Source organism: Thermobia domestica, chromosome 11 (assembly GCF_964235325.1).
Source record: "Thermobia domestica chromosome 11, izTheDome1.hap1.1, whole genome shotgun sequence".
Lineage (NCBI taxonomy): Eukaryota > Metazoa > Arthropoda > Insecta > Zygentoma > Lepismatidae > Thermobia > Thermobia domestica.
In genome coordinates this window covers 4,237,757-4,259,651 of record NC_137464.1, presented here as the reverse complement: position 1 = coordinate 4,259,651, position 21,895 = coordinate 4,237,757, and the positions used below count along the sequence as shown (strand labels likewise).

The following is a 21,895-nucleotide window of genomic DNA, read 5'->3' as shown; positions in this document are numbered from 1 at the left end:
ACAAACACCGTATACATGAAAGGTCGTAGGTTCAAAATCCTATTCCAATCAGAATGAACTTTGTGGTGGACAAACACCGTGTGCGTGAATTTAATCCAACTATCTCCTTTCGAACATTTCATTCATTTCTCATCACAACCGTCCCGGCGGAAGCTCATGTGGTTCGGATTGCATGTTAATCAGTAGGTCCATGTCTCATATAGCCTCGCTGCTGAAAGGGACGCTAAACCAAAATCAACTCAACTCAACAATTCATCACCATCGTCTCCATTAGCATAGCCGACATAATTGTGGGACGTAAACTTAAAGATTTCCAACCGTGGAACGTAAAACTCAAAGATTTCCCATTAACCTTGTTGGCATAATAGTAGGACGTAAAACTCAAAGATTTCATTTCAATGTTCAAAGATTTCATTTACAGACAGAAAGGCAGACAGACCTTTTTGGCTTTATTGTGGGACGTAAAACTCTTCATTGTTCAAAGATTTCATTTACAGACAGAAAGACAGACAGGTATGCATCATATTATCAAAATTAAAACACCAAGTCTACAGACACTTCTTGCGTCAGCTGATATGTAATTGCAATGCGAGCCAGAAAACATTCAAGAATTCCATCTTATCATTTTCTTAGAAATCAACGTGCAGCGAACAGAAGCATCATACATTATACAAATTCGCTTATATGTATGTGTTTTTAACGTTAGAATTACATCTCTATCGAACACGGAAACGCGAAGTAAATACATTGTCTGAAGTACATTTATAGTTAAATGAAAACCTAACATATTGTTTTATTCTTTCAGAAATAATCATAGACCGTAATATATTTTTAATAATATATTTTTTTACTTACCTATTTTAATAAAATCGTCTGATGATAACACTTATTCTCAGCTTTAGGCATCCAACGGATCAACCATGCACAAAGACACACACACACACACTCACTATTACAAATATGAAGTGAAAGTTTTTACGCGGAAGAGGATCGACACACACTTTAGTCTTCTAACTCTGAATCACAAATGTTCTCTGTATACACACACACACACACATACACACACACACACACGTGTTTGCCTTAGAGAAACATGTTTCAACAAGTTCGTTCATGTCGACCATAATCGAAAACATATCTCGTTACGATTTCAATACATAAGATAATATCTTTCACATCAAGACTTGGGAAAAGTCATGTTTCATTTTGTTTACACAGGTATCTATATGGGACTGTATTTCAATTCTTAATTTCATTGACGTAGTTTTTTGTGTTATGGGAATATGTTATATTGCAATATCTCACCACGGCTTAGCAGCAAATTCATTTGGCATAATCTGATCTTTAATTTCTCTACATAAGTGATTTTAATTACTTGTCATAACAGACATCATCATGTGAATATCCATATAACACATTTCACATCCTACGTTTTTAAACAATATGATATGCTATGAGAAGCTTCCGCTATTAGAATATGCTCAATCATTGGAATCCATTCGCAGGAGGTCTGGGGGGAGGAGTGTATAGGTATGTGTTTCGTTATGAGACTCATATATTGTTTCTTGTCCCACGTCTTAAAAAAATCGTGAAATACAATATTTACCTTAGCAACTACAGGCGTGTGCAAATTATTAGACTAAATGTCGATTCTTTAGGATTTTCGATAAATTTTTGTTTTTTCTCCGTTTGTATTGTGTACAGTTGATATCTTTTAAACCTAAAGTATGTTCTGGACTTTATATATACCTTGTCAATAGAAAATAATAACCCTTTTTATTCCTTACTGTCAACAGTGGTAAGAAACTAGTAACAATGGTAAACAACTGCATCATTGTATACTTATATTAGCACATGTTGGCTCTTTCTTTATACGTCGTATTAAATTTGCTTTCAATGTTATTATGCTTTTAATATTCCAAATAATATTTTAATGTCTATTAGGTGTAAAACACATGCATTTTTGCTTTCTCAAGTGTTATTTTTAGCTGAAGACCTGTGAGGGAAAAAGTATTGAAATTTCTTTCGTTCTGTATTTTGAGCTTTAGAGAAAGTGACAATTATGGGCAAAACCAAAGACGTATCACCACGTAAAATTGCATTAAATGAATGTCTTGTGCAAGAAAAACGTTAAATAAACACGAAATAGCTAGGAAACTGTCTATTTCTCTTAACACAGTCAGTCGAATAAGTCGGGCATTGAAGCTCGGTGCACCATATACACAAAACCGTTCAGGTAAATGTTGACATAAACCGAAAATCAGTCCTCGTGTTCAAAGGGAACTACTACAGATGGCCAAATCGAATAGAAGAGCTACTAGCAAGAATTTGTCAAATCAGTAAAAGGCGTAGGGATGTGACATATCTTCATCTACAGCGAGAAGACAATTATGTGCAGCGGGCTTACCAGCGCGAAGGCCCTGCACAAAGGTGAAGTTAACCCCAGCAATGGCAAGAAGAGGTTGGAATGGGCAAAGGAAATGAAAAATAGATTCAAGGATGACTGGAGCAAGGTAAAGTACCAAACTTTACATATTTATCCTGTATATTTTGTCAATTGGAGCATCTTCGAGAGGTTGTAGTACACTTGAATATTTTTAAACTTTATTGTGCAAGGATTTATGAGAGGAGTTGCTCCTCCGAAAATGATGTTTGGTTTATAATATTGTAATAAAATTTAAAATCAATATACTGATATACATTACTATTTCCAGGCATGTTTCTCTGATGAATAAATATTTTCCATAAGTGAGGAAAGTACCCAATATGTACGCAGGACGTCAAATGAAACATTTTCACCAAACTCTGTTTCCCAAATAGTAAAGCACCCAACGTCAATCATAGTCTGGAGCTGTATGTCAGTGTATGCTGCTGGTAGACTGTATCTCGTGAAAGTAATGATGAATCAAAATCAATATCTAAAGGTGCTAGAACCACAAATAATGGAATGGTTTCCGGATGGGAACCTTATTTATATGCATGATGGAGCCCCATACCATAAAGGAATGACTGTAAATAATTTTATGAGGGAAAATAGTGTTGAGGTTCTCCCATGGCCAGGAAATTGTCCCGACTTAAACCCTATCGAAAACTTGTGGGCCATTGTTAAGAAAAAAGTGAAGAGAGAAAGTGTAACTACCAAGATTGGTCTCATCGCAGCACTTATCAGTATATGGCATCGCGATGAGGAAGTGAAATATACTTGTGTAAAGTTAATGAAAAGTATGCCAAAGTTTATAGAAATGGTAATAAAATCGAAAGGAATGCGTACAAAATACTAACAGGTTGTAACAAAGTGAAAGAACGCAGCAATTCAGGATTTATTTAAAATTATGTTTAAGATTCTTCATATTTTCAACTTTAGTCTAATAACTTGCACACGTCTGTAAGTCAATTTCGTGAGAAGCTTTGATCATTTGAATATCACGTCTTCTACAGACACTTTGTGGGAATAGGGCCAAGGGGCTAAGCAACACGATTTTGCATGGGTATGTTTCGTTATGAGCAGTGGCGTATTTAGGGGGGTGGCTTCCGGGCTTAAGCCCCCCCGAAATCTTACTTAGTATAGTAAAGTAAATGAAATATCTTGCAGAATTTTCACATTTCCAGGCAAAGCCCCCCCCCCCGAAAGTTAGCAAAGCCCCTCACGAAACAAAATCGTAAATACGCCACTGGTTATGAGACTCATATATTGTGTCTAATCCCACATTTAAAAAAAAATCATGAAATATAATATTTACTTTAGCAACTAAGACCAATTTCATACAATCTGCTAAGAAGCTTCGATCAATTGAATATCATGCTTTCAGTTCATAATCTACAGACATTTTCGTGGGAATAGGACCAAGGGGCTAAATCGCTTATGCTCTTTGGCTTTCCTGGAGGAGTAGGGGGTGACGGGGGTTCAAATAACTAGACAATATAAGATGAGGAGACGAAAAAAGTCATGTTTCATCTTGTTTCTACATCTGGTAGGCATCCAAGACTATGCCCATACGTATATCAGCTTAGCAACAGCGTCCAGGGACCGTTCCCATGGTAAAATTTTGAAAATTTTCCCACGCCCGATCCAAGTACATTATTCCTACTATGGCAACACTTCTTAACTCGTTTTTATCGAGATCTTATAGGCCATACAATTTGTCATTATTGTTGAAAGGCTGTTACGCCCGGGAATTTTATTTAAAGTTTGTAAGCTCAGTAGGCCTACACGTAATATGGGACTGATATCATATTTATACAGGAGGATTAATTTCTTAATCATACAGTGTTATAACCTCGATGAGTTTACAGTAATGCCAATAATTTGATACGCAAATGTAATAAACTGCGAGCGAAGTGAATAGGAATTTTTATTCTTACTGTGTTTCGTAATGAAGACCGCGAAAACTTGGGACTCCATTTATATAATTTACCTCTTTTTTTTAATTAAAAACCTGGGGCGCTCTCTAATATACCGAAACGCCCTGCGCCCGTAGGCAATGTCTACCCTATTGCTACGTCACTGCCAAATTCATTTCAGTTACCTATAAATATAAAATTCAGTAATGATGTAAAACTGAGGCCAATCATAGAAATCTCTCTGTATATTAGAGAATTTCGCCTGTCTTTTATTGGCTGTATAACAAGTGATAACAAAAGACATAAGGATTCCGTAATGTAAACAAACATGGCAATTGTTAAGGTGGAGCACAACTTGTCTGATGAAGAGTATTTAGTTATTCGTGCTAAAGAAGCCCTGAAAACTGATGCATATGCAGCCAAAGCGTGGATGATAACAGCGAAAACGTTGTTCCCAAATAATTTTGGAATACAGGTATTTTAAAATATGTTTACACGGTCTATCACTGGATAAGGACGCATGTCTTGTTTATCATTCTATTTTGATAATGTTTTAGTTTCAAACTTAGTGGAGATTAGTGCCGGCACTACTTCGGAAACTTTACACTTAATTTACTATTCGAACATAAGATAATTATAATTTTATAGTTTAAACATTTTCAACTGCTTATGGCATGTTCAAGGAAGTCTTTCAGAAAACAAGTTACGATTTCGCGTATTTCTCTTAATATTAGCTTACATTAGCGCTAACTACTTGTATCAATGTATTCATAGTGCAGATTTTTGGGTTTAGAGTTGACCCTCCGTTTTTTAAAATAGAAATTAAGAAAATTTACAGGAGAAATGAGGTAGGAAATGATGTTCTTGGGTTTCTTATGTGATGTTTAGGTGTGGAAGTTTGTCAATCGAGTTATGTCTAATACAAGAAACGATATGTAGAAGTGGGTACTATTTGCAAGACGCGAAACGTTTCGATGATTCAGCAGCATGGTAGTCGCATAGGATGGCGAATTAGTGCATTGAATGTGATATTTCTGCATTGAGTTTTACAGAATTATATAAAAAGAATGAAGAGAATGTCTTAAACTTTTATTCGAACCACGGATTACTGGACTAAAGTGATAATTGGAGCTTTTGTGAGAACCGATTCCAGTCACTATTTTAGTCTAACTAAAGATTTCCGGGTAACCTAATTTAGCCTAACGTAACAATTTTAATGTTTTAACAGTTTTTTTTTTGGGGGGGATAAGTTTAGAGTTACCCCTCCGCTTTTTATAAAAATCAGGAAAATTTACAGGAGAAATGAGGTAAGAAATGATAATTTGAAGTTTTTATTTGATATTTAGTAATGTAAGTTTGGCAGGAGAGTTATGTTTAATACGAGAAAAGATATGTAGAAGTTAGTACTATTTGCCGGATGCGGAAGGTTTCCGCAGCATAGTAGTTGTAAAATATGGCGAACAGGTGTAACGGATGCGCAAAAATAATGAAGAAAACCTTTTAAATTTTTGTGAAGCACACGGAGTACTGAAGTTAAGTGAAATGTAACAATTTTTATATATTAAGCACTGTTTTTGTATGTTGCAAAGTCCAAGGGCGCCTTCAGACTGGAGGGGCAACTCTAAACTTAAGCCAGATTTTTTTCTAGGCATCCATACATAAATTCATTACATATAATCGTCTTTTTCGGTTAATCAACTCTGTATCGTGCATATACGTGTAAGATAACAACTACTATGCAAAAGACGCTAAGCAACTTGTTGTAGATGCCCCTAAAAAGCACGAACTCTACCTAACCAAGTCAGAGCAGGAGCGCAACAGAGGGGCTGAGTAATAGTGAAAGGGTGCGTCCGTAGGGAATAGGGGCGTCAGCGACGGTGGGTACATACATAAACGAGGCTTGAGCAAAATTGTAGTCCTATATGGCATAAAAGCATGCACATTAAGTGTTGAATTATGTATTTATACGTTACTAAGGACTTTATAGGTAATATTCTGGTATGTTTTTACTGCCTGCACATTTGTGTTCCAAAATAACAGAACACATCACTATCGTAAATTTCACAAATATATGACTCTCCTAACTCTCGGACGCTTCTATGGTTGTGCGTTATAATTTGCATACTGACTTCAGGTAATTCACTTCACTGCGTAGTGTGATTAATGGCTTCCTTTCGGGTGAATTAATTGTTAATAGGTTAACTTCCATCAGGCACGTAGCCAAGGGGGGTCCGGACCCACTTCAAAACTAGAAATTTAAAAAAAAAAAAAAATCAGGAAGGATGATACAAAATGAAACAAGGGAAAAAAAGAATGAGCGTTAAAAATAAAAAGCTACAGCAAGCTTATCATTAATCTTTCTTGCGAGGGTTTGTATTACTTGCAATACATGGTGGCGAATGAGCGGCATATACCTATCCTGGAAAAGTCAGGGAATTTGAAATTTCTAGAAAAGTTACGGAATTCTCAGAATTTCTGCTACTATTCAGGGAAATTTTAAGCTTTCGAAAGCATACTGTTCCTTTGTCACAGTGTAGGCATTTTTTATCATAATGTTTCCTCATTGCTTCTTTGCAGTATCGAACATGCAATTTCAGAAACAGTTTTCTATTTCTCCTTTAACCTGTCATTTGGAACAGACAGTAGTTTTCGGAATAATAAAAACAAAACGAAAAATAAAATAAAAATTATAATAAAAAATAAATAATAAAGCTATGTGGAAGGAAGGCTCTCTTGACATTTGATTCATCAAAGAAAGGAACGGAGATATTTTAAAATATTTTACAAGACATTATTGGATAAGTACTTTTTATAACGGTGAATATGTGTTTTTTATAATAGTTGAGGTCATAATGAAAGGAAAATTGTTGTATTTGAATGAACAGAGGAAGGGACGTAAATATTGTAAAATCTTTTCCAATACTTTTTATATTCTTTTACTCGAGATTTCTTCATAGCTTGTTATAAAAATACTTGCTAACATATACTCATTTTATTGTTCCAACAAACCAATATCTATTGCCAGTAAAGTAGTTTAGATTGATCCAGCATCTGGGCCTTCATTATTTTATGTCACCCCCTTTCCCTTCCATTACGAAACGCTGGCTAAACGAACTAATATATGTTGCCAGTAAAATAGTTTAGAATGATCGAGCCCCTGGTGTGATGACCACAGTGTTTTATGTCACGGAACCTCCCTTCCCCTCATTACGAAATCGTAGCTACGTGCCTGCTTCCATTATTGCATTTTTATGTAGAAACGGACGTACAGGTTTACTTTTGGAGCATCACTAGAAAAAATTGTTTAAAAAATGTTAATTAATTGTTTCTCTAATTTCCTTCTTATTGTCCCCTAAAAGATTTTCTCAAGGCGACATAAAAATATCTCATGTGTATAGATAAAATTCAAGATGGGCCACCAGATGTAATTGTTGAAAAATTAAAATTCTTTTAAGATTTGCGTATAACTATGGCTTCCGGATGTGTAGCATAATAACTACAGTACAGAAAAAACCTGTGCTAGGTGGCGACTAAACAGCACGGATGCTATATAACCAAGTCCGGGCAGGCGCGTTAGTGACGGTGGGTGTATGTAAAAACGAGGATAGTGGAAAAACACTTTATATGGGACAAAAACAAATGCTTTGCGATACTTCTGTGATTCGTAATCTTGGCTTGTGGCAACAGACGGGAGCACAACACTAGTTTCCAAAATAGCGTCAATACAACACAGAACATTCTTTGTTTTGGAATATATATATATATAAAAAATCTGTTGTTACCGTACAGCGTGGATTCCGTAGACAGTTGACAACTGCGTGTGGGGGAATCTGGAAGATAGTTTATGTGCCTCCACTAGCAACAACTCCAGGATCGTATTATGACCTTTAGTAGGGGTAAATAGGCTAGAGCGCGTGTAGGCGAACTAACTATAGCATAGATGTGTCAAATGATGAAAGGAAGCTACACAGAACACTTGTAACAGTCTGCCTGAAACTTCTGTGTCATTCGTTATTTTATAAACAACCCTTTTAAACCCGATGAATCATTTATAGTTTGTGATATTAAAGAGTCACACTTAATTATTCCTCTATGTTGAAAGACTTCACCTCTCAACATAATGAACACACCTCTGAGAATATGTTTGTAATTCATAAGATAAGAATTCTTTGTGTAAGTTCCAAACTAAAGGACTTTCCTTTGAGACATAGATTTCCGAAATTTCAGTCTTCCTACTCACACAGACTGAGTTATTTTCGAGACATTCAAATTAATCTTTTCTTTTCTTTTGCAGTTTGAAGCGTACAACATAGAGAAGGCTGCTAGACATGTTAAGGAATCGGCGAAATGTTTTAGTGCCATGTAAGTATCATCGTAGAATAAAAACTAGTCTTATTCATTTAAATAAAGTTAAAATAAACTGCGTTTCTAATTTGAAACTGCTATTCAGAAACATAAAATTAATTTAAGTGAAAAGAGAAACACAAAAGGTTCTATTGCAGTATTTCACATATTTACATTGTGACTACCTGTGTAACGCAACACACTTGGAGGGTCAGTGATCGTAAAGGTGGCTGGTGAGCTCTGCAGACAAAACATCCCAATATGATCTATTAGTCCTCCTGTCTTAACAGCGTCAGCTACAGTACTGTTTACCTGTGATAAACCAACATTTATTGCTTGACACAGAAAATTGTAATGCGCCGCTATTATATAGCTGACCGATGCATTACAAAATATTCCTGAGGATGTTTTAAAGGGACATCGGTCCGTATCGGATGATTTAGAAATTGCCAGATTTAAAAGCAGTTGCAATTTTTTTCGAATCGAAATTGAAAATCAAATTGGTATATTTATAGTGAAAAAACCATTTTGTGAATTAATTGGGAATATGTATTTTAGAAATATGTGTCTTTAGAAATAGTGAGCCTCAGATCGATACCAACTGTAGTTTGTATTTTATATTTTGAGTTAAAGTAATCGGTCTGTGCATTTTCATGAAACAGACTAACCGATAAATTTTTGGATGATGCCTCCATGTATATGTATTAAAGAGATGATTCTGGTGTCTCTTTTTAAAACAGCCCTTTACGGAAATATAATGGAATAAATATTATTTTAATAATATAGAAAGTGAATACAGGTATAAGTAATATAAGGATATGTTAATTATAATGAAGAGGCTGTTAAGAGAATTGATCTTCAATTAAACTATATATATTAATACGTTGTTTTATTGAGAATGCATCATCAAGCTGACATTACAAGGAATCGCAGGCTGCCATGGTTAGAAGAGGGGATAGTATTCTTTACTGTGGGAGTCTCCATCCACACAACGAACCTAATATACGAAAATTCCACTCTTACTATACTATGGTGAAAGTGGGATTTTACAAAATATGGATGCCAATTATCACATCTGTACTGATTTCTTCTCTATTCTAATATCATTTGTCGCTGTCGAATTTGTGATATATTTTTAAAAAAATGTATTTTTACATTTTTACTCAAATGACTTTGACACAGATCACTCGCCACAAGTTTAGGAACAGTCCTGTGCTCCTTTCTTTCCGTGCGAGCTATTCTGATCAAAGGAAGGATAATTTTGTGTTTTCCTCATACAGGAGTGGATTCTTTTATATGCATGTAGCTATTCATACTGTTCTGAAAATTAGTACAAAAGTATTGGCACGTCAGTCGTAGAAAAGTTGGGGATAACTGAAAACAGACGAATAGCAATTGTAATTAACAATACCTTTCGAACTACTGGATTAGTAAATAGGTCTCAGTTACCCCAAAGTTATGAACTACGAATACAATCTTACTCAATTACATTACCTGTCACGCGGTAATAATATATGGCATCATGTGTTGAAATGATGGTAGCAAGAATAACGTTGTTTTATTTTATTTTTTAAAGAGGGGCTGCCAGGATTTTACAGCAAAAAGGTAGAACTTCCTCTGATGTAATATTTTATGATTACAAAGTTTATAGTTGTTTTATGTAATAGTATATACAGAACTGAACTGTCAGAGTTTCGTGTTAAAGATATTTATAATATGTAGAAGAGACGACTTTCACATTGATCAACGTAGAAGCAAAATGTGTCAACAAAACAGTGTGTAACATATACGGACATGTAATAAAAAGCGAGAGAAATATTGTTAAACTTAAGACACGCCTTCTAAAGAACTAGCCACTTTGATAACTTTTGTAATGATGACTGTACTAACTTTAATTATGCCTACAACTTGACAAGTCCAAGGATACAATAAATTGAATAAAATATCATGTCTAGCAGCTTTCATTTAAATACTGCAGTTTAGCCTTTTCTGTTTTATGCTGCGAGGCCAAGGCAGACAACGATGATGATATGGATAAAAATGGTAGAACGGTGAAAGCCTGCTTGGCGAGAGATGGGATCGAACCAGTATTCCCACACTTCAGAGGTGAGCTACTGCGGCCCCTATTTTTATCCATGTAATTACTGCAGAAGATTATACCCTTGTTCTTTGTTATGAAAACGAAGACAATTCTTGATGACTGGCATCAGTTCTCTCGCTGTGAGGAAAACCACTGTAACGTTCTCTTCTCACACGAACGTTAGCAGAATCGGCAGATGCGAGTATTTCCTGCCTGGATTGAGGTTGATGGACTCTACTTAGAAAGCCTTTTATGCAATTGTACGAGGTATGTTTTTAAGTGGTTTTGAAATTTTTCAAAAAAAAGTTTTCGTAATAATTTTATTGCTACATGAAAGCCTGTATCTTAATCTTTCTACATAGTTTCCACAAATATTAAGAAACTTATCGTATCGTACAACAAGCTTTTGAATACCTTGTTCATAGACATTTCTCGCCTGATTTGACAGCCACTGCAAGATAGCCGTTCTGACCTCATCATCGTCGTCGTTTTCATTTCATAGAGAACACTTGAAACTTAAGGAAACTTATCAGACAACGACGAAATCATAAAGCGTCTGTTCTCTTTCACGTTTTCATAAACTTTCTGCACCAAGTCTCCAGTGATGACAGAAGGTCGCCCCTTCGTTCCTCATCATGAATATTCTGCAACCATCTTTAAAAAGATCTAACCCATTTTCGTACCATTCCATCGATCATAATGTTTTCTTCATACACTTCACTAATCTGGCGATGCACATCTTTAGCATTAAGAAAACTTATGACAGCGCGTATTTCACAGCCATTTTAACTACTCACACACAAGCGTAAATACGGTCGAATGTTCCCATAATGACATCTATAGTTTGTCAACAGGTGTAGGTACACACCGCGCATGCGCGAGATGCCGATCGTAGTGACCGAATTTCAAAATGGTACAAACTTTAAAAACACGTCTCATATTACATTATTATGCCATTCCTTCTCCCTGAAGAGTTGTGTTTGTTACTACCATTCGTTTCACGAATAATAATAATAATAATAATAATGGAAAAGAGAAGCGCTGCCTAGTTTTCCTTTTTTTCATTGCTAATTTAACAGACTCACCTTTAAAGTTTTACTAAGTATTATTTCTCCCTGATTACCTCGATTGTAAGTTGATTGTTTTGAATGTAAGTCTATTACTTTGTCCCTGATACAATTTATTATCCTGTTAGCTGTGAAGATAATTAGTAAATAACGGTCTCAACATTTTTTTTTTTTTTTTTTTTTTTTTTTTTTTTTTTTTTTTTTTTTTGTATTTTATTGTAAGATTCAGGAACGTGTTTCAGAGTCTGTAAATATCATCCCACCACAATCGCGTGAAACAGCCTTTGGTGACAACCTCACGTATCATTTCCTTTGAGTACCGGTTTGTTTGATCATGACAGATTTTCTGGACTTACAGTTCAGCGTACCAGTACACATTTATAATATTTAAGAAGTTGTATCATTTGACAATTAGAGTTGAGAGTCTGGAGTCTTCTGTAATACATGTAAACGTCTTTTTCTTTTTTATTGTTATGGTCACCTTTTGTTGTATGCGCATTTAAATATCTAGAAATGATAATTTTTTTCTTTTTTCAGCTTCAAGAAATTCCAGAATGAGTCTGAGCTATGGAAAGAAGTTCAGAATGTGACAGTTGCCCTTCGAACCGAAGGCGGAGACTCAGACGCTGCATTCCTTCGCGAGATGTTCCTTAATTTACCCTTAGGTAAGTTGAAGTTATTTAGACAAGAAATAACCTTGTTATAAGCTCAGCTCTAGATAATTAATTAAAGCGAAAGAAAGTAGAAAATAGAAACGAAATTTTTTAGCTTTTGTCTCACATCGAGGACTTTGAAGAGGTTTTTTTTTTTTTTTTTTTTTTTTTTTTTTTTTTTTTTTTTTTTTTTACCGTCCTATAGTAACCCTGCAATTTCGTGAGACTTCCCTTTATCCAGAAAATAAGCCGAGAACAAATGTAAGTTTAGCCGCTGATAAGGTTGTAATGGATTATTTTGCCATCTGTGTACTGGAGAACTTTAAATGCAACGAGTTCAAAAATCCAACGAACTTTAAGAATATATATATATATATATATATATATATATATATATATATATATATATATATATATATATATATATATATATATATATATGTGTGTGTGTGTGTGTTGTAACGTTGCATGCATACACATACAACCGTGGTCCCGTGATTAACTTGTCTACAGGTAAAAGCCAAACCTTGCCTAACCACTAGACACAATTCCTCTACCTTTACCCGCATACAAATCAAGCACACTTTGATGGATAATAGTTTCCCCGATTCTTGTTTTGGCATGCAGAGTAAATTCACTGAAATTAAACCTCCTTTATTTTCTGGTAGCAATCAAGCTTAATTTTGTATTCAGGAAATACAGGTAAAACTCAAATTTCAACTGGAACAATTTATTATAAACTAAATATATATTCAACGATAACAGTAAATGCTCAAAACTCGAAGTAAATCGTTTCAAATTTCCAACTTCTTCAAAACACATGAACAAGAAATTCTAAAAAGGTTAACATTAATTCTTCCAGTATTTAATAAATTTCCAAAATAGTAAAGCATTTAATTCCCCGAAAAGTATTTTAACTTCCAAAGGTCCAAATTTATACGGTACACATTGACTTGCTGTTCCCAAATACTGAAAGTAACTTTTTTCTTTCCAAAATTTACAATATTTCTTTCCGGTAGGTTAGGAATTACTAGTAATACATCTACTCTAGCGTATACTCGTACGCTCATTCCTGTGAAATCCCAACATTAATAAGGCGCTCAAAAACAATAAAACTCTACCATATTCATAATTATTGGGATCCGAACCTGTATGGGAATCCGAACCAATATTGGGATCCAAACCAAGAGAATTGGGATGCTCATGCACTACGAAGGAAAATAATGAGAGGGCGAATAAATTTCAAATCTCCTTCCACACCCAAAAGAGGTTAAATAATTCGACCTCCCTTCATTCCCCAACACAGTACTAAGTTCAAGCCCAATTCTTCCAATAGATAGAAAATGCACTCTACTTACCAAAACGAGTATTGAAAAACACACATAAAAATATTCATTAAATATTCAGTCAACACAATATTCAAAACCACTGAATTCTCATAACATCATGCTAATCTGCAAGTAATTCCCAAACGCGTCTCCAAACGTAATTTTTAAGGTTTATCCTACCAAACATAATTTCGCATAATTTCCATATTACTCTCCTACAACTATCCCTTACCAATTCGGGTCTTCAAGTGGCCGAGCTTCCGATCGCTCCCACCTAGCAAGCTACCGCTTGCAACCCATCTCTTGACATTCGAGGGAACTCCTCGTAACTAGCACTTATAACTGAATTGGAAGGGCATCTAGCGAGTAGAAGTCGTATTACGTAACCCCTACCTTTACATCTTATATATAAAAGAGAACGCACAAATCCTTTGTTCCCTCATCACGCTAATACGGCTGAACCAATTTCTTTCATTTTTGGGGGGTTATTAGGATTTGGACCCTAGATGGTTTTTATCATATCACTTTAATTTTCAATTACCAGTGTCTTGAGATAATTGACCATTCAAGTGTCCATAACGTACAAATCCTTTGTTAGTTCATCATAGGTAAAAATAAACGTATTTATATGCAACCCGCATGACCGTGTCACTCGGCGGGTTAACATAAATGACAGGCGATATAATGTTAACATTTACTGCAATCTACTATGGTTTTTATCATATCACTTGAAAGCGAAAAAGTAAAAATTATCTAATTAACAAGGTTTATTGCGTTCCGGGGTGACCCCAGCGAAGCGGGGTGAACGCTGCTAGTATAATATACAACATTCAAATCCATCACAAATCATTTTTTTTTCTTCGACGAAAACGCTAATATACGTTACAGTGTTTGTTTAAGGACCTACTAGTAGCACTATTTTAAATTTTTATTATTATTATTATTATTATTATTATTATTATTATTATTATTATTATTATTATTATTATTATTATTATTATTATTATTATTATTGGTCCCTTTCATTTCAATTCAGGCAGAGCATGTACCATCACCATCTCAGATATTGTTGAAACTATTTTTATAGCAACTAGACATGTTTTTAAGAGACCTATATTTTTTTGTTTTGTCGAAAAAAATTTTCCCTCCAAGTAATGGGCCATCAAAGACGAGGAGTACAATTTATGAATTGTAGAAGACATGGAAAATGGTCAACTTCGGAGCCCCTTCATTCAGCTATGGAGACAGATAGAGTTATAATTCTTGTTGTGATATGTACATAGGTATATAAATAAACTATATTTTATTATAGTTTGGTTTGCGCATGCGCATCTTTTTATACATAAATTAACAAATGAACGTCAGTTTATCTGAAAAGTCGAAGTTTGCGATTTTTTTTCGAGCACTTCCGATTCGAATTTTAAAATTCTGTTTTCACGGTTGGTAAGACCTAGTTACCCACTTTCCGAAAAAAACATCGCAAAAAATCCGAGAAAGATGCATTTTCTCGAAAACACCATCTTTTAAAATTCTGAAATTTTGTCAGATGGTTCAACCTTACATGAATAATAAACACACCAAATACCATTCTCGACCAGTGTTTCATGAATTAACTACAGCCTTTTGAACTTAGCGAAGTTTCGTTAACTTTGATGTCACAGTTAGCAACACTGGAAACAATAAAAGTGCAATGATTTGATGATATTTGTGGTTCGCATTCATTAAATGAAGAATAAAAGGTTTTCTTGACTGGTTTTTATTATTTTGATCAAAAAGGCTCTCTGAAATAGTAAAACGATCCTCCCCCTACTCCGCTGTTTTCTTAAACCGAAGTAATCTGAGATGGAAATTACGATTACGAAACACACAAATTTTAAGTTAACTTGAAATGGCCATCCAATAAATTCTGATCGTTAAAAAGCGTGAACTATTACTTCAGTGATGGTTTGGAATGCTCCAGACAAAGTCTCAATTAAGTGCGATGTCATTACAGTGATCGAAAAAGGGAAAAAAGTTTAAAAAGTCGAAACGTTTTTTAACACGTTCCATCAAAGAAATTTACGGACTTCTTAAACTCAACAATCCCAGCATAAGAATGGGTCACTCGGAATTTTATAGTATTCGACTGAAGTGGGTCAGTCCGCAACCTGCGAGGGAAGTGTGTGTGTGTGTGTATTGTGCAAATTTTAAGTTAGCTGCTACTGCTTTGCAACAAATCAAAGGTGCAGCCTGTCATGAGTGACCTATTTCCTTTAGTAGTATGATCCGTAGAAAATGACAGTTGTCTTCTTCGATATGTGGTGCAGGCCTGCAACCAGAGGGGGGCTAGGGGGCCTGGCCTCCCCTAAACTTTTCGTGTCCCCTCCAGACCTTAATACAAAATGCTATTATTAATACAAAAAAACACAATTTAGCTATTTGTAAGAGAATTTTTAATCATTTGCCCCCCTAACATATTCATGCCCCCCCCCCCCCCCAAAAAAAAGACCTCTGTGGCGGGTTGCGGGCCTGATGTAGTGAATGTTCTGGAGTGGAAGGAATAAGTGTGGAGTCTAATTATTGATCCTGATGAAAATGAAAGTGTTACGTATGCCATATGGGAAAACAATGATCTTGTTAAAAAACTGTGCCACTTTCTGTTTTCGTATCGTACATTGCTGGTTCAACTGTAAGAATTGTAATTCATGACTACATCAAGAAAATCCAAAGAGAATTAATTCCTACCGAAAGCATCGTATAAAATTTCAAGATACAAATTCTAGTTTACTTCATGTGGACTTCGTTGAAAACTGGACGGTTATTCCGCAAAGTGAAATTCAGTTATCACCGGAATATGAAACAACTGACAGTTTTGTTGTAATAAGCGACGACAAAACACACGATTTGGCTCATGTACTCATAGCCATAGACAAGATTCTAAAAATACTCGGAAGAAAAGCGAAAATATAGGTTATAGAAAAAGGTTCGAATACGTGAAAATAAGTGTACAATTTCCCAAACCGTGTTAAGTGATTTCTAATGGTGTTGCATCCCATTTTAAAAATCGCTTTCAGATGATCAAGATGCAGACAGGTCCGATAAAGCAGGGTTTTTCCAGTGAAACTGGCCTTGAAAGGGTCTTTGCGGCGGTATTGGGGGCGGGGGTGTAAAGAATGAGGCAACGCGGCATAACCGTAGGCGAAAATAGATACACAGTATTAAAACCGCAGAAGAATTCGTGAGTATAGTGCAAGTACAAACTCCGGGTACCACTCGTTTTGTTGCTTGGAACTGAATTCGACAACTTCCGGAAGAAGAAAAAAAAAAAAGCAGGAATGGGAAAAGTGTGCGACCGGTAACTGGTATTCATCGAAGTCACCTTTGGCTTTTGGAAAATGGCGAAGTTTTTATGGCAGAAACGGGTCACTATGAACTAACTTCATGCTTCCCCGAAAATCGAGCTTCTGCAATTCAAAGTGTAAATTTAAGAAGTTTGGAAAAAGGAACTTTTGTTACATACATATACGTATGATAACCAGTGATACGTAGCAGAAATATTATGAATAAATCATGAATTACGTGAAGTTGAAGTGCTGTTTAGCCTTCCACATAGACCTTCAGCAGGGTACATGTTTCCAGAAGAGCATAAGAAAAGTGAAAACAAGTGTTTTGTGACTATCGACAATGTGCTACGCAGTGGCGAATCCAGGACGGACTTCTGAAGGCGGGGTTGTAATACTGCTACTTAGAGCTACTTTTAAGAGCTCCAAACTCTGGGATGGGTTTTATTTATATATAAAATAAAAAAGTTTCTTCTTCTGGGTGAAAGGGGGGAAACGTCCCCCTGGATACAACCCTGGACGAGTTGTCAGTGCACCAACACCTATTGGGCATCTGCACGGTTACATGCTATAAGCGAAGAAGACACCAAGCAAGCAAATTATTAGTCCATGTGAAAAAATATCAGTGAAATTTTGTTTCCGAAGACCATTTTTACGTTCCTCATGCAGGTGTACAGTGTAGCTTCAATCATTAAATAAATGAGAATTATTTGTCACATTATTGTTACTTGAGTCGAGTAATACTGAGTTTTACATAGTTTTACAGTAGACATGCAAATTAATTGTATCCATGGGGGGCGCGGTGGCTCAGTGTAGAGCGTTCACCTCCGGTGCTTGGGGTCCCTGGTTCGATCCCAGTTCGCGCCGTGTGGACTTTGTGATGGACAAACACCGTGCTCGTGGGTTTTCTCGGGGTACTCCCGTTTCCTCCCACTTTCTTCATTCCACCATTTCATTCATTTCTCATTATCACCGTCTGCTTTAGCCTAACCGGCATACACGTGGGACGTAAAACTCAAAGATTTCATTTCATTTTTTAATTGTATCCAAGTATTAAAGTTCATAGATGATAAGAAAGAGAAATCCAACATTTTCTTATATAAAGACGTATTTTTTATTTCGAAATTTACGTAGAAATTTAAGCTGTGATGTGAGGCAAACACTGGTATTTCATCAATGCTCATGCATAAGAAGTGATAGTTCTAGTAATTGCTATTTTTCAAGGCCATTTTTAGTCAAACAAGGTGATTCAAGGTATTGCCCACACTCAGGCAGTGACAGTTGTGCAATATATCGGTCAATCGAAATACTAGTATCAAAACAATTTTACTAATCAATATTTTGTGATTTAGATATTCAATATTTCAACGTATTTTGATATTTCAGTATTTGGATGTTCGATATTTTTCATATTTTGATATTTCGATGTATCGAACACGTTGTGATGTTCTATCAATATCGCAGATCCCTAACTGAGGGCCCAGAAGCAGAAAAGCTTAAATTGCAAATTAAATCAACTGATCACCAATATTTATGTGCATTTCTGAAGATTGTGTTTATATTGTGGAACTCTTTTATTTGATTGCATTCCTTGTATTTACAGAGATTCAGCACCAGATATTGCTAGTGACAGCGGACCGTAGCGAAGACACAATGGAGCATTGTCGTTTGCTGTTGCTATTGCTACAGAGGTTTCCTCAAACTGTTTCCCAGCATGGGGTATGTATTTTGTTTAAGCTTTATATTTTGTTCAATTAGACACAGAACTTTTCTATCAAATTTCTTTTATAAGCTTTTAATGGGACATACATGATAATCGTATTTGTGAGTCATGAGAATTTTTTTTTCCTGTCTCAAAAGAAGATTGTATTGGAAGGAATTTACATTATCGTGTTAACAAAGCAGGCAAGAGGAGATTATGAGAAGTGAGATGAGTGGCTCTGCTGAGGAGCACCGAAAGTCTACAGGTAATACTATATTGAATATTAGACACAGTCTATAAAAGAATACGTTCGTCTGATATTGAGATTGCGTTTAACAGGGAAAAATTTCCAATCGATAACTAGATCTCATTCAGTAGAAGAAAAAGGTTTTTGAAAAAATTAGAGAAACGATTCGTTTGGTAATCCTAAAAATGGATGCAGTACAACAACCACACAACCTATCAAGGTAAAACTAATGCTGAAGAGTATTCCTTCATCAAGGTTTTCATGATGAGGGGTTGCAATATGGTTGACAGACGAAAGATATGATCAACTTTTAAACGTTATTTTCCATTTAACCAAAATATGTCTTATCTAAAGATAAAACATAAATCAGTTGATAGATCGTATCGGGCTTAACAAAATGACATGCCTAAGGATAAACTCTGATGCGTAGTTTCCGAAAAAATAAACAGGCGCTAAAACTATGTCTTTATTACCAGTAATAATTGATAGTTCTTCTGGAAGAGATAGTTTATATAGTTTATAGCTATATTTACAGTATGTAAAAATACTCTGTTAACTATCAGATCATGTTTTCTTTTAATTGTTACAGACACGGTTACAGCTATACCACATCAGAATCTTGCAACTTCGGTTATAATAATTTCAGTTTTCACCAATTTTTATCTTTTCCAATACTAGAAAGCATGGATAAAAATTTACAGAGTAATCAGAATTCCGTAATGTACGTAGTTGGAATTCTATAATATCCACCATTTTGATTAGTTCAAAAGCACATAGTTTAAGATGCAATAGATATATGTATAACAGTATGCCCAAAGCAACAAATTATTAGATTCATCTGCAGAATAACACAATTGAACGGAAATAAATATATAACATGAAATATGTAAACTTTAAATGACATTAACAAAAAAGAATAATACATCACCTGGGAGGTAGCATCTAATGGAGAAAGCTTTTAGAACGGAACGGGCCGTTACATACAGAATTTTTAGATTTAATCTCGTTTAATAACCGACCATAAAAATTACTACCTTTTGTTTAAAAGTATGAAATAAGATGACTTTAGTGTATTGTCTGAGTTGTACTATAGAAATATAATTTTAAATTTTTAACTCTCGTTCATGTGGTAAGTTAATGATGAGGTAGGTTCTACGAAGCAAGTGTACTCTCTGGATAATAACAAAATGGTACTTAAGGCCAGTATTTATAATCTCCCCTAAATCACTTCCCTAGGTCTTACCCAACCAGGAACACCCGCGAGCTCTCCCCAAAATGGTCACTAACCAACCTTACCTAACACTCCCCTACCTGGCAACGACCTACGAGATTAATGAGCTGAGATGTGGCAACGTTATTTTGACGTATAAGCTGAGGCCAGCTCAATAATTGTGTCTTTTTAGTATTACGTAAATAATAAATGAAATAGACTATCATTCACTGTAAGGCCAGCTTTTAAAATACATTAGAGTATGAAATGTCCTTTCTCTTTTTCAGGCACGTCTTATGGATACCTTAATGACTGCAGAGAAACACTGCCACTATCAAAATGCTGTAAATTGCTACAGGAAACTTCTAGGTACATTCATGTGTATACTAAAATTTAGTATAAACCAAACCTGACGAAATATAAACCGAATGGAAAGTTAATCTTTTGCAATACATATTGATTTTGTCTCGTGCCAAATCAGCCTTCCGTTTTCATTAAAGAGTAGACACAAGAGAGATAGAAATAGTCTGTCTTAGAAGTGGCTGAATCTTTTCATAATTGAACGTGTGTCGTATTAAAACAACCAATGTAATGCTCCGTTTTCTTTTCAGGTCATCTCACCATTATACTTTGAGGCTAAGGGTAGGATAATAGTGGAATGAACGAAATAAGAGGAAACGGAAGGACCCCGATGAAATCCACGCACACGGTGTTTGAACACCGCAAAGCTCACTTGGCGGAAGCTGGGATCGAACAAGAGACCCGACGCCCCAGAAGTAAGGGCTCTACCACTGAGTCGCCGTAGCCTCATGATGTGGGGTCATTGGATTCCGTAGTTGTATGGTTTACCTTTGTTAGCCCTACCCACATGAGTTGATCAATGTTCTTGCTCTTAGTGCTAAGTCTAGAAAATAAGGCTTCTTCCAACTGTTGTAGATTGGCTGTTGCGTCGTTACGTATCCTTCATTTGTCGTTATTTACTCTTCCCTTTTAGCAGAATGCTTGTGAATTACTCACAGCTGCTACAGTACTTTGAGAGTTATTTCGCAACTACGCTCAAATACATTGATGCTAACACAAAAAGTATTTCAAAAATTCACTTAAGAAATTCAGTATTTCTCTGTTGTTTTTCTTCTGTGACAAAGTTACTCGTTATCATTTATAACAGTGAACTGTTTATTCTATTGGACCACAAGGAATCCATCTAGTTTTGGTAGATGCAACAGTCAAATGACGTCACATACCTCTCTCTGCGACGTGCTGTGGTGCATCGGAAGCCTAACAGAACATGTAGTGGCCACAAATATGTGAATAACTTATTCGACACAGAGAGGCATAGAGAAGAAGATGCTTGTGATAACAAAAGGCAAATCGATAAATGAAATATTATTAAAATTCATTTTTTTCTTCATTCAATGCATAATTTCATTTAGAAAGGTAACGAAACTGTTTATAGGACACGGTTACAGCTGAAGATTTTGGCGTACTCTTAAATAAATAAAAGAGCCTACTTACTACCATTTAATCTTAGAAGGCTTAGTCAAGAGCTTTAGAATTGTAAGCAAAAGAAATTATAAGTGTTGAAATAAATAAGAGTTCAGAT

The 21,895-nt window shown here is 35.4% G+C and overlaps 1 protein-coding gene across 2 annotated transcripts in view; it reads left to right on the top strand.

The window, feature by feature from the left end:
• Positions 1–4,532: 4,532 nt before the first annotated feature.
• IntS10 (integrator complex subunit 10) overlaps positions 4,533–21,895 on the top strand; it is a 59,349-nt gene continuing 41,986 nt past the window's right edge. The window contains exons 1-5 of one of the 2 annotated variants that reach the window (XM_081729936.1): positions 4,533–4,816; positions 8,636–8,703; positions 12,370–12,497; positions 18,737–18,852; positions 20,580–20,661. In XM_081729936.1, the coding sequence (XP_081586062.1) occupies positions 4,670–4,816; positions 8,636–8,703; positions 12,370–12,497; positions 18,737–18,852; positions 20,580–20,661 (541 nt within the window). In that variant the 5' untranslated portion in view covers positions 4,533–4,669. The remainder of the gene's footprint in view (positions 4,817–8,635; positions 8,704–12,369; positions 12,498–18,736; positions 18,853–20,579; positions 20,662–21,895) is intronic. The other variant, XM_081729935.1, reaches the window with a different exon arrangement.